Raw genomic sequence first — 14,777 nt, forward strand, 5'->3', positions numbered from 1 at the left:
GTGTGTGTGTGTGTGTGTGTGTGTGTGTGTGACCCTGCTCTGAGACGAGCACGCCACACGCCACAAGCGACTCTCCTCCCTGCGCTAACTCTCGGGGCCCAGCTCAGAATCAGCCTTTTGCCTCCTAATCTGGATTCTTTCATAAATCAAAAACCCAGCACCCCCCCAGCCTTGCCCATGCCCCCCCCCCCCGAATCATCGCTGCCCCCTGGAACCCCCCGCCCAGAACTGCAAATCCCCGGTTCCCGGCTGCGAAGAGACAGCAGGACGCTGCTCACGCAGGCTGGGGGGGGGGGGCACCCTGCGAGTAGCTGGGGGGTTCAGTAGGGGGCGCTCTCCCTTGGAATGCAGTGCCAGGCTGGAGAATGGGGGTATCCCCCAGAGTACAGGCAGGGTAAGCTCCCCCACCCGCCCAGCCCAGCCCTGGAGGGACCCTCCCCAGGAGTGAGAAGGGGGGGGTTCACGCTCACCTCCGATTTCCCATCTCAGCCAACCCAGGAGTCCTGGCTCCCAGAGTCTGGGGCCTGGCAAAGGGGTGGGGCCGGGGGAGGCAGGAGGGGATGAGCGGGGTGGGCCCCGAGGGCTCGCCCTACAGCTCCACACAGGGAGGGGGGCTTCTCAGCTAGGCCCAGGCCATGGGGGTGGGGGCTCAGAACTGAGAGCAGGCGAGGGGGGGCAGCGTTAGATCCCCAGCAGGGACAGACCCAGGCAGTAATGGGGGGGAGGGGCAGACCCAGGCAACACTGGGGGTGTCAGGGTTACCCCCCCCCCCACCCCCGAAGCAGGGACAGACCTCAGACATGGACCAGACACCGGGTTGGAGTCCAAGTGGTTTATTTGCTTCCCTGACAGTGGCTGGAGGGGGTGGGGGTCCCGGGCCGGGTGGAGTCGGGGGGATCTCGGAGCCGGCCGTGGGGGGGATCTCTCTGCCTCCTAGCGGAAGAAGGCCAGCCGTTCCCGCAGCCACTCCTCGGTCAGGTCCTCCGTGGTCCGGATCTCGAACACCTGGGGGGTGGGGGGAGAGGTGGATGGAGCTGGGGTGGGCATTAATGTGGGGTCCTCCAGAGAGGAGCCTCGATTCAGGGGCGTGGATGCTGAATGGGGGGGTACCGATCCCATCTCTAGGGGCTGGGGGATCCCAGCTATGGGGCAATGCAGGGATGGTCCTGGCTAGATCCCAGGTATGAGGGCAGGTCCCAGCTAGATGGGTGGGAGGCCCGGGGGGCAAGGAAGCAATAAGACCCCATGCTATAAGGCAGCCCCCCGGCCCTGGGACGAAGCAGAGCAGGGTGTAGGGGAGGGGAGAGCGACAGCCCCTTCCACCATGGGCCAGAGGGGAGGGGCAGAGGTAACCCCCCCCCGGCATGGGTATGTGGCTGGCAGCTTGGGTGAGGGGGCTATGGGGAGCAGGGGTCCCTGGGGTGCCAGTGCTGCCCATGGGAGGATCTCGAAGGGGCGGCACTGCCCTGGTACCTTGGTGAGCTCGGCTGCCTGCACCAGCCTGTTCTTGCTCCCAGCATACATCATCTGCTGCTCCGGCTTGCACCCTGCCCCGTGGGGAGAGACAGAGAGAGAACCCAGGAGTCCTGGTGCCCAGCTCTAACCTCTAGACCCCCCTCCCCTCCCAGGGCTGGGATAGAACCCAGGAGTCCTGGCTCCTGTCCCCGCCCAAACCACTAGACCCCACTCCCCTCCCAGAGCTAGGGATAGAACCCAGGAGTCCTGGCTCCCAGTCCCGCCCCCCTCTAACCACTGGACCCCACTCCCCCTGGTTCTCACCGACTGGGCTGGAGAAGATGAAGCAGAGTGGGTAGGAAATGCGCCCGTCATCATGGAGGTATTTGTAACTGTACACCACAAAGGTAGCCCCAGTCAAGGAAGCAGCTGCTTCTCGGCTGAGCTGGGCCACCACTGAAACGCTCCTGTCTCTATCCTTCTCCATGTCATCACCCTCCTGGCCGCTCCTGCCCCCCGATACCCGCTCTGGGCTGCCCCCACCCATGTCAGCCCCGCCAGCTGTCAGACACATTGCGGTCTCCCAGGACCCCAGCCCTGCAGGGCCCAGGGCGGGTGGGCCCGGAGCTCTGGTGCTCCCGCCCAGCCTCCCACCGCGCTGCAGAGCCACAAGCAGGGGGGTTGTGGGGTACACACACCCCCACACAAGAGGGACTCGTTTTCCTCTCCCTCTCTGCGCTGCCCCCTGCTGCTCTGATCTCCTGGCTGCTCCCTGTAGCCCCCTCTGAACTCAAATCTGCTCCAAGCTGGGGACAAGGGACGCTTTTCCCTGCCCACAGCCCCGGTACCCATCCTCTCCCGGGGGGCAAGGATGATCCCAGAGGACACCCACACACACACACATACATGCATCCCGCATGCATACTCCTGGCATCCTGCCACCATGTGCAATGCCCGCGCCCTGCCAGGTGGCTCGGATGCCCCCTCCCCGCCCCACGGCCGAAGGATATCGGGGCTGGCGCTCCGGCAGCTCGCTCTTCAGCTCCTCCGGAGAGATGTCCTGTGGGAGAAATGCCAAAGGCTGGATCAACTAAGGGGGGGTGGCAGGGTGGGGAAGAGGACAAGGAGCCTCCCCGTCACCCACCATTGTACAGATGGGGAAACTGAGGCGCGGAACAGGGCAGAGACTTGACCTAGGTCGCCCAGCAAGTCAGTGGCAGAGCCAGATGTGGAACCCAGGAGTTCTGACTCCCTGCCCTGCCTGGCAAAGTGGTTAGAACAGAGCAGGTCCTGGGAGCCAGAACTCCTGGGTTCTTTCCTCCGATCTGGGAGGGGAAGGGAGTCTAGTCGGTCACAGCATGGGGGGCTGGGAATCAGGACTCCTGGGTTCCACACTCAGCTCTGGGAGGAGAGTGGTGGCTAGCAGTTAGAGCAAGGAGGGCTGGGAATCAGGACTCCTGGGTTCTCTCCCTAGCTGGGCGGTGGTAGGAGGGGTGGCCCTGTGGAAGGGCAGGAAGGGCCACTCCGCACACAGGCCAGCAAGAGCAGAGGGGCTGGGCACGGAGAACAGCAGGGAGCTGGGCGCCGCTCCCCCAGAGACACCCCAAGATCCAGGCTCAACAGCTGAGCCCGTCGCCAGCACTGAAAGAGGCATCAGGGCCATTGTTCTTTCCTTTGCAGCTGCCCCTCGAGCCGGGCCCCGGGTCGCTCCATGCCCCGGGATTAGTCTACAATCGAATCTCCTCCGAGCCTTGCCTGGTACAAGCCTGCTCAAAGCTTGAGGGAAACGGAGCCACGGTCCCGCCTCGTAACCCTTCAGGATCAAAGCTCTTTGGGCGCCTAACTCCCCTTGGTCTCCGTGGAAGTTAGGAGCCCAAATACCTTTGTGGATCTGGGCCAAACAGCCGGCCGGGGCCGCATGGGTCCAGTCCTGCCAGCAACCCCGTCTATTTGAAATATGGGCTGCTCAGTCCAATTAGAGTCTCTTCGCTCATGGAAGAAATCCCCTCTGTCTTTATTAGGGTCTGTTAATGTCACGCTGGGGGTCTGGCTCACTAGTGGGGCTTTTCTGAGCCTCTGGATTCCAGCACCGCTCGCCACCGCTTGAGCTAGACGGACAGATGGGGGGACTCTCTCCTGGGAAGCCGTGACTCTGGAAAAGATCCGGGGGGGCGTGGTGGAGAATCAGCGGAACAGGAGTTCCCAGTGCGACGCCGGGGCCGAAAGAGCGAATGCGATCCTGGATGTATAAACAGGGGAATCTCGCATAGGAGCAGAGAGGTTATTTCCCCTCTGTGTTCGGCCCTGGTGCGACCGCTGCTGGGATCCAGGGTCCAGTTCTGGTGCCCACAATTCAAGGAGGATGTTGATAAATCGGAGAGGGGTCAGAGGATTAGAAAACCTGCCTTATAGTGAAAGACACAAGGAACTCAATTTATTTAGCTTAACAAAGAGACGGTGAAGGGGTAACTGGATCCCAGGCTGTCCGTACCTCCATGGGGAACAAATATTGAATAATGGGCTCTTCAATCTAGCAGACAAAGGTCTAACACGACCCAATGGCTAGAAGATGAAGCTAGACAAATTCCGACTGGAAATAAGGCGTAAATTTGTAACAGGGAAGGTCAATAACTGCTGGAACATCTCACCAAGGGACGGGGCGAATTCTCCATCACAGACCATTTTTAAATCAAGACAGGAGGTTTTCCTTAAAGCTTGGCTCTAGGAATTATTCGGGGGCAGGTCTCAGGCCTGTGTTATCCAGGGGGTCAGACTGGATGATCACAATGGTTCCTTCTGGCCTTGGAATCTCTGAATAAAGAATTTACTCCACTAATTGGCGGCAGTAGTAAGTTGCTACCTTCTATATAGACCAGACCCCCAAGGGGAGAAGAATGGGTCATATAGACAGTGAACCCGATTTGAAACCAATGGGAGAAACTGGTAGCAAGAGGCAGTGCGGTCTAATGTGTGTCTAATGGTGCTGGGACGCAGGCCACCAGGCTTTTGTTCCTTGCCTTGGGTGAGTCATGGTCCTGCTCTGTGCCTCAGTTTCCCCTTCTGTGGGGCTAAAGATATTGCCCCCACCGGTGTAAAGTGACCCTCATTCCCCTCTCACCAGAGACGGCGAGCGCTTTGGGGACTGGACTTTCTATGCGTTTCTTACATACAACACCCAGATAATGGGGCCCATGCAGTTGGTTCTGGGTCAGTCCTAATTCCCGGGGCGGGATCTAACTCAGGCCCCGTAGTCTCCACGGTGCGTTTGGCCTCAGCGCTGCGGCAATCCCTTGTTCCAGTGCAGCGAGCCGGAAACTGTGTGGCAGCTTCATTCAGGTTGTAAAAACCGCAGGCTCGGATCGAATTAAGTATGAAACCAACTGGTGCGAGCCGTGGCGCCTCCCCGGGGCTATTTCATTCGACGGTAAATTCAATGTATCTTCCTCCGGCCCACGTCGGTTCTCGACGCGCTGCCGGAACGTCGCATGCAGCAGGCCGGGGAACGCAGAACGCAAACAACTGTTTGGAAGGAGAGCAGGGTTCCTTTCGGGGCCATGCGCCTCCCCCCAAGGGCCCGGCACTCAACCTTAGAGGGCGAGATGCAGAGAGAGGGACAGTGTGTGTGTGTGTGTGTGCTTCCCCCTTCTGGAGCACTGGGCACCTGCTCTCTTTGTGTGTGTGTGTCCTTGTCCCTGCTGGAAGGGATGAGCCCTGCTCTGTGTGTGTCTGCTGCCCCCTGCTGGAGCAATTGTCACCTGCTCTGTATGTGTCCCTGCTGGAGGGATGGGGATGTGTGTGTGTGTGTGTGTGTGTGTGTGTCCCTGCCTCCCCCTGCTGGAGCAATTGTCACCTGCTCTGTATGTGTCCCTGCTGGAGGGATGGGGATGTGTGTGTGTGTGTGTGTGTGTGTGTGTCAGTCCCTTCCGCCCCCTGCTGGAGGGGATGAGCCCTGCTGTGTGTGTGTCCCTGCTGCCCCCTGCTGGAGCAATTGTCACCTGCTCTGCATGTGTCCCTGCTGGAGGGATGGGGACCTGTGTGTGTGTGTGTGTCCCTGCCTCCCCCTGCTGGAGGAGATGAGCCCTGCTCTGTGTGTGTGTGTGTGTGTCTGCGTGCATGCACTGCCCCCTGCTGGAGCAATTGACATTTGCTTTGTGTATACGCAAGAGCCTGAGAACACTGCCCTCTAGTGGAGACAATCAGACTGCCACCTCTGCACCTCATAGCCCCCTACAGTGCTTACAAGGTTGCTTCTCTAGCCCCAGTGGCAGGGGGCTGGGCTTTGGAAGCAAGAGGAGCTGGGTTCTAGCCCCAACTATGCCATGGGAGCCCTGTGGCATCTGGGAGGAGCTAGGCACGAGTCTACTGCCCGTGGGGCCTTTAACCGAACTGGGCTTTCCAAAGGTAGCTGGAAGAAAGGAGTGAAAGGTCCCCACCTGGAATTCCTCCTCCAGCACCACCAGCTGCCGCTCCTTGTCAATCTTCACTGGGGGGAGAGACAGAGCCAGGGTCACGATCTGCACATGGGCCACCTCTGCCAGCAGGTACCAGAGCAGCGCTGCCTTCCCCTTGGGGACGCTGAACGACCCCCAGCCAGCGCTCGGGCCCTGCTCCCGACAGCGCCCCCTGCTGGGACAGGCCAGGGCTGGAGAAGCCTGGGGCTGCCCCCACAGCCAGCACCTGTGCCCCCTGGTGGGAGAGGTCAGGGAGGGAGTAGCTGGGAATCACCCCACAGCCAGTGATCCTGCCCCATTTCCCACAGCGCCCCCTGCTGGGAGAAACTGGCCCCAGCGGCTGTCCGGGGCACAGGCAGGGTGGAAGAGCTGCCAAGGCGTGTGCCGGTGGGGGTCAGGGAGGCGGAGAAGGGTCGGGGATGGTGCCCATGGGGAGGGAGCCGGCCTGGGGACACTCACTGAGAATGGCCGCGTTGTTGGTTTCCTTCCGGAAGCGGAATTTCCTCAGCTTCTCCGTGAGCGCGGGGTCCACGTCGCACACGACCAGGGAGTCCGACTGCAGAGAGACTGGCCATGAGAGGGGGCAGGGACTGGGGCAGCCTCCCTGCGGGACCCCCAACCCCAACCTGGAGGGGAGGGGAGCTGCCATCCACAGCCAGCGTTCCCACCCTGCACCCCACAGCGCCCCCTGCTGGGACAGGCTAGGGCTGGAGTAGCCAGGGTTGTTTCCAAGGAAACAGCCTCCTTCTGCCCATGGTGAAGCCTTCACCGCTCTGGCCGATCCCTGCCCAGTTGCAGGGGACACGCCATGCCTGGGGGATGGGGAAGGGAGAGCGCACACGCATGTAGGTCACTGCCCCCTTGTGGTGGGGAAGGGAGGGGCAGCCATCGTGGGTGTGGGCCCAAAATGTTTCATGGTCTGTTCAGCTGTGGGCTGTGCATGGGAGAGACCCACCAGCTGAGACGTGCACACACACACACCTCCCCCCACACACACACATATACATGTTCAATCTCACACATGTCATTTTGCTGGCACACCCAGTGTCACACACACACACACATCGCCTCACAAACACCCACTCACCCCTTGTCACACACACCTGTTGTCACACCCACACACACACATTGTCACACACACATTGTCACACACACACACACATTGTCACACACATTTCACACACAGAGACTCACATCCATGTCACACACAGCCATTGTCACACAAACACATTGTCACACTCACACCCATTGTCACACACACACATTCCACACACAGAGACTCACACACAGCTATTGTCACCCCCCACACACACATTGTCACTCACACATCCATTGTCACACACACACACATTGTCACACACAGACTCACTCCCATTGTCATACACCCACCCATTGTCACACACACACATTATCACACACACAGAGATTCACACCTATTGTCACACACAGAGCCATTGTCACACACATACACTCACACCCATTGTCACACACAGTCTCACACCCACATAGCGGGGTGGGGATGGGGATGGGTTGATACACAGATGGCAGATGAAGAAACTCTCCTGTACCTAGCCACTTTTCCGGACCGCCTTTGACACCAGGGTCTCGGGGGGGCGCCCGGTACAGCCAGGCAAATACTAAGCTCCGGATCTCCCGCCTCCCCCAGAGGGGTGCAGCCAGGCCCTCCAGGGCACAGGCACCTTTTCTGGGCCTCCCACCCACCACCATTGCTGGTGCCACTCGGCGCCACCGCTGAAATCTCGGAGCTTGCAAACCCCTCTTGCTGCAGGGCGCGGGGCCCAGAGCTGCCATCCACGGGCACATGGCCTCCTGCCTCCCCACTCCAGCCAGGCTGGGGCCCTCGGAGCGAAAGCCTCAATTCGAACACGCCCCGAATCCTGGATCCCAGCTTTGCAGGGGAGCTGGGGGGGTGGGGACATGCAACACCTGCTCCATAAGGAACCCCCCTGCCTCCAATGCCCCCCCCCACCTCCCTTCCTGACCCTCTCGCCGTGAAGCAATGCTTGGCCTGACCATTCTGCCGCGGTCTCTGCCCTCCCAGCGCTGGGCGGCCTGACTCTCGGCTTTCCTCGCTGCAAGCTGGGCTGGCGCTGACCTTGTGACAGGATGCTCGGAGCGCAGTTCCTCCGGTCGGGGACACTTTGACAGCACTGATCTGCTGGGGGAAGAGGGGGAAGTGTGGGGGTGGGGGAGGGGAGGGGAGGGCAGGTATGGTCATGTGTGGAAAGAGGAAGGGGTTTGCCTTCTAGGGGCCAAAGGGGGAAGGGAACGGTGGCAGGGGTGTGGACTGGGAAGTAAAAGGGCAGATGTGGCCGGGCACAGCCCCAGGGTGCTCATAGATCACCCCGTGTGCTACCACATCCTGTTTTGGATGAGCTGAACCAACGGCCACCTGCCTCCCGCCACCACCACTCCCCGCCAGCTTCACACCACATGCACACAGGTTACACGGCTTCCACCGCGCCCTGCGCCTTGCACGCACCTTTACATCAGGGCGACGTGGTCAATCAACCACCGACAGACTGCGATCAGGGCCCCGTTGTGCCACACGCTGCACAGACCTCCACCGAGATCAGGGCCGCGTCGAGCCGGGCGCTGCCCAGACCCCGACCAAGATCAGGGCCCCTGTTGTGCCGGGCGCTGCCCAGACCCCGACCGAGATCAGGACCCCGTTGTGCCAGGCGCTGCACAGACCCCGACTGAGAACCGGACCCATTGTGCCGGGCGCTGCACAGACCCTGACTGAGATCTGGACCCCATTGTGCTGGGCGCTGCATGGCACAGAGTGAGAGACCAGGCTCAAAGAGCTGCCAGTCTAAATAGACAAAACAAGGAGTGGGGAGAGGAAGGGGAGGAACTGAGGGCTCCAGATCTGCAAGGACTCAGCACTCACAATTGGGGCTGGATGTGCTAAGGAGCTGACATTTTCCGGCTGTCCATATGCTTACACTTAGATTGTAAACTGTCTGGGGTAGGGACTGTCTTTTTGCTATAGGTGGGTACAGCCCAGGCCTGTAGGCATTACAATTAATTCGTTAATTAAAGCTGAATAAAATAAGTAATTATTGCACATACATGCTAAACCACTGCTACAGTGCCTCATGGGAATTGTAGTTCAATTATCTCATATTCGCAATCTCTTCTGTGGGCTGGGCTGCCCAGCTGGACTACGTCTCCCATGATGCACCTCAGCCACTGGCCTGCCATGATGCCCCCGCCCTCCATGAGGAGGCTGTGGTGCATCATGGGAGATGTAGTCCGATCAGGGACACTAGGCTATAGCTGAGAAGCAGCGCCCGAGGTGCCTGAGCTACAACCCCCCATGAGGTGCTGGTTTTCAATTTTTCACCCCAAAAAGTGTTTCCCCCCCAAAATCCCAGCATTCATTTTATTTAAAATCTTAGGATTTTTAAGACAATCTTGTGATTTTTTTGGAGGGTGTGGGAGGGATGGCTCATCATTTTTGAACCCTTAGGGGTTGGCAAAGCTTTAGCTTGGAGACCTACACCCCGTTCAGCTACTGGCTTGCTGGGTGACCTTGGGCATGTCACGTCCTCACTCTGTGCCTCAGTTTCCCCATCCATAAAGTGCTTTGAGATCTATGGCTGAAAAGACCTAGATAACATCGAAGGATTATTATTATTAAGTGAGTTTTGATGTTCTGTCTCATATCCCCAGCTCCTGGAGTCATGGGAGGCAGAGAGAATCTGAGCTTTCTTTTTAAAAAAAGAAGAAAACATTAAGGGCTTGTCTACCGGCAGAAGTCTACCAGTGTAATTATAAAGCTATAGCAAATGTGGTATAACACCCTGTGTGGATGCACCCTCTGGTGATTTTGTGGCTCGCCAATTCCAGGGGGGGCCGAGCTGGTGTGTGTACGTTAGCTCTGTAATTCCTGGGTTTAGACATTTAAGTTTGAAATTAATGTAGCTCGGCATTTCCTGGAGAGGTTTGAGTTTTGCTGAACTCGGTGTTCTGGATGGTCCGAGATGACTCCAGGCAGCCTTCCCTCTGTGTTAACAACCAGTTATTTTGTCAGGGATTTTAGTTGAGCTTCAGCCACCTCTAAAGAGACATAAGCTAAACTGGGGGGAAAGGCCGAAAGCACGCGCCACTCCGGGGGGACTGACACCGCCACAGCTCTCGGGCTTTAGTGGTCAAATTCCTCACTGACGCTAGCTGTAAGTGTCTAGGCCTCATGGTCGCAGGGAAAAACTTGGACATGTGACACCCCCACCCCCCCAGGTTTGAGGGCAGAGGAAGGCCAGATGTTGATTTATTTATTTACTTCACAAACTCTCATGATTTTGAAGCCAATCTTGTGATTTGTGAATGTTTGGGTTGGGCTAAGGTGAGAGGAGGGGGAGACAGGAGAGGGGAGGATAAGGAGTGGGGTGGGAGTGGGAGGGAAGAGTTGGTGAAGGGGAAGAAAGAAAAAGGAGGGGAGGAGGGGGTCACAGGGGGAAAGGGAGGAGTAAGGGGATAGGAGGGGGAGGAGTTCGGAGGGGAGGGGAGGAGAAAGGGGGAGGAGTTGGGAGGGGGAAGAGGTGGGGCAGAAGTAGGGAGAGGAAGGAGAAGTGGGAGGGGTGGGAGGGAGGGGGGAAGGGGAGGAGAAAGGGGATGGGAGGGGGGGAGGAGTTGGGAGGGGAGGGGGCAAGAGAAAGGGGAGGGGTGGAAGGAGGGGGAAGGGGCAGGAGGGGGAGGAGTAAGGGGATCGGAGGGGCAGGAGAAAGGGGATGGGAGAGAAGGAGAAAGGGGAGGGGCGGAAGGAGGGGGAGGGAGGGGCAGGAGGAGTAAGGGGAGGGGAGGGGGGAAGGAGAAAGGGGGAGGGGCGGAAGGAGAGAGGGAGGGGCAGGAGGGGCAGGAAAAAGGGGAGGGGTGGAAGGAGAAGGGGAGGGGCGGAAGGAGGGGGAGGGAGGGGCAGGAGGAGTAAGGGGAGGGGAGGGGGAAGGAGAAAGGGGAGGGGCGGAAGGAGAGAGGGAAGGGCAGGAGGGGCAGGAAAAAGGGGAGGGGTGGAAGGAGAAGGGAAGGGGCGGAAGGAGGGGAAGGAGATGGGGAGGGCAGGAGAAAGGGGAGGGGCGGAAGGAGAGGGGGCGGGGCAGGAGAAAGGCGAGGGAGGGGAGGAGGGGAGGGAGGGGCACGAGGAGTAAGGGGAGGGGCGGAAGGAGAGGGGGCGGGGCAGGAGTAAGGGGAGGGGCGGAAGGAGGGGAGGGAGGGGCAGGAGGAGTAAGGGGAGGGGCGGGGAGAGGAGGAGAAAGGGGAGGTGACGGTCTTCGTCCCGCCCAAGCAGACACTCAAACGCCACAGCCCAGCCTGTTACCTCACCGAGATACCACCACGCCATTAGATGAGCAGCCTCGGAGTGACAGGACATCGAGCCAATCAGAGGCTCCGGAGCTGAGCATGCGGCCGAGGCGGGGCAGGTGGGGGTGTGTTGCGCATGTGTGCGGTCGTGCGCGCGGGAAACCACGCCTCACCGAGGGCAGCCCCGAGCTCCTGGTTGGTCCCGGCCGCTGCCAGTCGACCTTTCGCAGCCAATGGCGAGGCGGCTGCGCGCTGACGCGTTGCGTGCCGTGCGCGCTGACGTTGCGCGGTGGGCTACGGTACGGGCGCCTCGGTGTGAGGCTGGAGGGGCCGAGGCCGAGGCCGGGGCCGGACGGGCCGCAGAGACGGTGAGTGCGGGACTCGCCCCTCCCCCCTCGGGCGCCTCCCCCATAGCAGCCCCCCCCCCCGCCCAGGGAGCCCCACTGCCCCGCCCGACGCGGGCATCTCCCCTCTGCGGCATCCCGCCCCTCCCCCACCCCCAGCCCGGGACCCCTCAGCCCCTCCCCCCCTCCAGCACCTCTGCCCCCCCCACGCCCGGGGGTCCTCGCGCCCTGCTCCGGGGATCCCTCTGGGCTTCACCCCCCCCCCCGAACCAGCCTCCTTCCCTCCCTGCAGCCCCCCCGTCCCGATTTCCAACCCCGATCCAGGGATCCCCCTTCCCTCCATCCCAACCAACCCCGCCCCGGCCCAGGGATCCCCCTTCCCTCCATCCCAGCCACCCCCCGCCCCCGCCCCAGGGATCCCCCTTCCCTCCATCCCAACCAACCCCCCCCCCGCCCCAGGGACCCCCCTTCCCTCCATCCCAGCCACCCCCCGCCCCCGCCCCAGGGATCCCCCTTCCCTCCATCCCAGCCACCCCCCGCCCCAGGGATCCCCCTTCCCTCCATCCCAGCCACCCCCCGCCCCCGCCCCAGGGATCCCCCTTCCCTCCATCCCAACCAACCCCCCCCCCCGCCCCAGGGACCCCCCTTCCCTCCATCCCAACCCGCCCCCGCCCCAGGGATCCCCCTTCCCTCCATCCCAGCACCCCCCGCCCCCGCCCCAGGGATCCCCCTTCCCTCCATCCCAGCCACCCCCCGCCCCCGCCCCAGGGATCCCCCTTCCCTCCATCCCAGCCAGCCCCCCCCCCGGCCCAGGGATCCCCCTTCCCTCCATCCCAGCCACCCCCCGCCCCAGGGACCCCCCTTCCCTCCATCCCAGCCACCCCCCGCCCCCGCCCCAGGGATCCCCTTCCCTCCATCCCAGCCACCCCCCGCCCCAGGGATCCCCCTTCCCCTCCATCCCAGCCAGCCCCCCCCCCCGGCCCAGGGATCCCCCTTCCCTCCATCCCAGCCACCCCCCCGCCCCAGGGACCCCCCTTCCCTCCATCCCAGCCACCCCCCGCCCCCGCCCCAGGGATCCCCCTTCCCTCCATCCCAGCCACCCCCCGCCCCAGGGATCCCCCTTCCCTCCATCCCAGCCAGCCCCCCCCCCCGGCCCAGGGATCCCCCTTCCCTCCATCCCAGCCACCCCCCGCCCCAGGGACCCCCCTTCCCTCCATCCCAGCCACCCCCCGCCCCCGCCCCAGGGATCCCCCTTCCCTCCATCCCAACCAACCCCCCCCCCGCCCCAGGGACCCCCCTTCCCTCCATCCCAACCCGCCCCCGCCCCAGGGATCCCCCTTCCCTCCATCCCAGCCACCCCCCGCCCCCGCCCCAGGGATCCCCCTTCCCTCCATCCCAGCCACCCCCCCGCCCCCGCCCCAGGGATCCCCCTTCCCTCCATCCCAGCCAGCCCCCCCCCCGGCCCAGGGATCCCCCCTTCCCTCCATCCCAGCCACCCCCCGCCCCAGGGACCCCCCTTCCCTCCATCCCAGCCACCCCCCGCCCCCGCCCCAGGGATCCCCCTTCCCTCCATCCCAGCCACCCCCGCCCCAGGGATCCCCCTTCCCTCCATCCCAACCAACCCCCCCCCCCGCCCCAGGGACCCCCCTTCCCTCCATCCCAGCCACCCCCCGCCCCCCGCCCCAGGGATCCCCCTTCCCTCCATCCCAGCCACCCCCCGCCCCAGGGATCCCCCTTCCCTCCATCCCAGCCAGCCCCCCCCCCGGCCCCAGGGATCCCCCCTTCCCTCCATCCCAGCCACCCCCCGCCCCAGGGACCCCCCTTCCCTCCATCCCAGCCACCCCCCGCCCCCGCCCCAGGGATCCCCCCTTCCCTCCATCCCAACCAACCCCCCCCCCCCGCCCCAGGGACCCCCCTTCCCTCCATCCCAACCCGCCCCCGCCCCAGGGATCCCCCTTCCCTCCATCCCAGCCACCCCCCGCCCCCGCCCCAGGGATCCCCCTTCCCTCCATCCCAGCCACCCCCCGCCCCCGCCCCAGGGATCCCCCTTCCCTCCATCCCAGCCAGCCCCCCCCCCGGCCCAGGGATCCCCCTTCCCTCCATCCCAGCCACCCCCCCGCCCAGGGACCCCCCTTCCCTCCATCCCAGCCACCCCCCGCCCCCGCCCCAGGGATCCCCCTTCCCCTCCATCCCAGCCACCCCCGCCCCAGGGATCCCCCTTCCCTCCATCCCAACCAACCCCCCCCCCGCCCCAGGGACCCCCCTTCCCTCCATCCCAGCCACCCCCCGCCCCCGCCCCAGGGATCCCCCTTCCCTCCATCCCAGCCACCCCCCCGCCCCAGGGATCCCCCTTCCCTCCATCCCAGCCACCCCCCGCCCCAGGGATCCCCCTTCCCTCCATCCCAGCCACCCCCCCGCCCCAGGGACCCCCCTTCCCTCCATCCCAGCCACCCCCGCCCCCGCCCCAGGGATCCCCCTTCCCTCCATCCCAGCCACCCCCCCCCGCCCCAGGGATCCCCCCTTCCCTCCATCCCAGCCACCCCCCCCGCCCCAGGGATCCCCCTTCCCTCCATCCCAGCCACCCCCCGCCCCAGGGATCCCCCTTCCCCTCCATCCCAGCCAGCCCCCCGCCCCAGGGATCCCCCTTCCCTCCATCCCAACCACACACCCCCCGCCCAGGGATCCCCCCTTCCCTCCATCCCAGCCACCCCCCCGCCCCAGGGACCCCCCTTCCCTCCCTGCAGCCCCCCCCCCCCGCCCCGATTTCCAACCCCGCCCCAGGGATCCCCCTTCCCTCCATCCCAGCCAGCCCCCGCCCCCCGCCCCAGGGACCCCCCTTCCCTCCATCCCAGCCAGCCCCCCGCCCCCGCCCCCAGGGATCCCCCTTCCCTCCATCCCAGCCACCCCCCGCCTCCCCGCCCCAGGTATCCCCCTTCCCTCCATCCCAGCCAGCCCCCCCCCCGGCCCAGGGATCCCCCTTCCCTCCATCCCAACCAACCCCCCCCCCCGCCCCAGGGACCCCCCCTTCCCTCCATCCCGAGCCACCCCCCGCCCCCGCCCCAGGGATCCCCCCTTCCCTCCATCCCAGCCACCCCCCCGCCCCCGCCCCAGGGATCCCCCCTTCCCTCCATCCCAGCCAGCCCCCCCCCCGGCCCAGGGATCCCCCTTCCCTCCATCCCAGCCACCCCCCGCCCCAGGGACC

At 63.5% G+C, this 14,777-nt stretch overlaps 1 protein-coding gene across 2 annotated transcripts; it reads right to left on the reverse strand.

Moving 5' to 3' along the window:
• Positions 1–825: 825 nt before the first annotated feature.
• On the reverse strand, positions 826–8,145 carry GMFG (glia maturation factor gamma). Of its 2 annotated transcripts, none has more exons than XM_065420943.1 (7): positions 8,023–8,145; positions 6,366–6,462; positions 5,889–5,938; positions 2,466–2,515; positions 1,780–1,862; positions 1,474–1,547; positions 826–1,005 (listed from the first exon to the last, which is right to left on the reverse strand). In XM_065420943.1, exons 1-7 carry the CDS (start codon positions 8,143–8,145, stop codon positions 934–936), a joined length of 549 nt encoding a protein of 182 aa, XP_065277015.1. In that variant the 3' UTR covers positions 826–933. The 2 variants fall into 2 exon arrangements, with proteins under 2 accessions (XP_065277015.1, XP_065277014.1); XM_065420942.1 differs by lacking the exon at positions 8,023–8,145 and adding an exon at positions 7,941–8,021.
• Between the last annotated feature and the right edge of the window lie 6,632 nt (positions 8,146–14,777).

This window comes from Emys orbicularis, chromosome 21 (genome assembly GCF_028017835.1).
Source record: "Emys orbicularis isolate rEmyOrb1 chromosome 21, rEmyOrb1.hap1, whole genome shotgun sequence".
Lineage (NCBI taxonomy): Eukaryota > Metazoa > Chordata > Testudines > Emydidae > Emys > Emys orbicularis.

Bases quoted from the DNA above. Each gene is read 5' to 3' on its own strand.
- GMFG (XM_065420943.1), bottom strand. From the start codon at position 8,145: ATGACCATACCTGCCCTCCCCTCCCCTCCCCCACCCCCACACTTCCCC. The intron at 1,548-1,779 runs GTGAGAACCAGG...CCCACGGGGCAG, and splicing joins CATCTTCTCCAGCCCAGTCG to GGTGCAAGCCGGAGCAGCAG. The intron at 1,006-1,473 runs GTACCAGGGCAG...CCCACCCCCCAG, and splicing joins AGGCAGCCGAGCTCACCAAG to GTGTTCGAGATCCGGACCAC.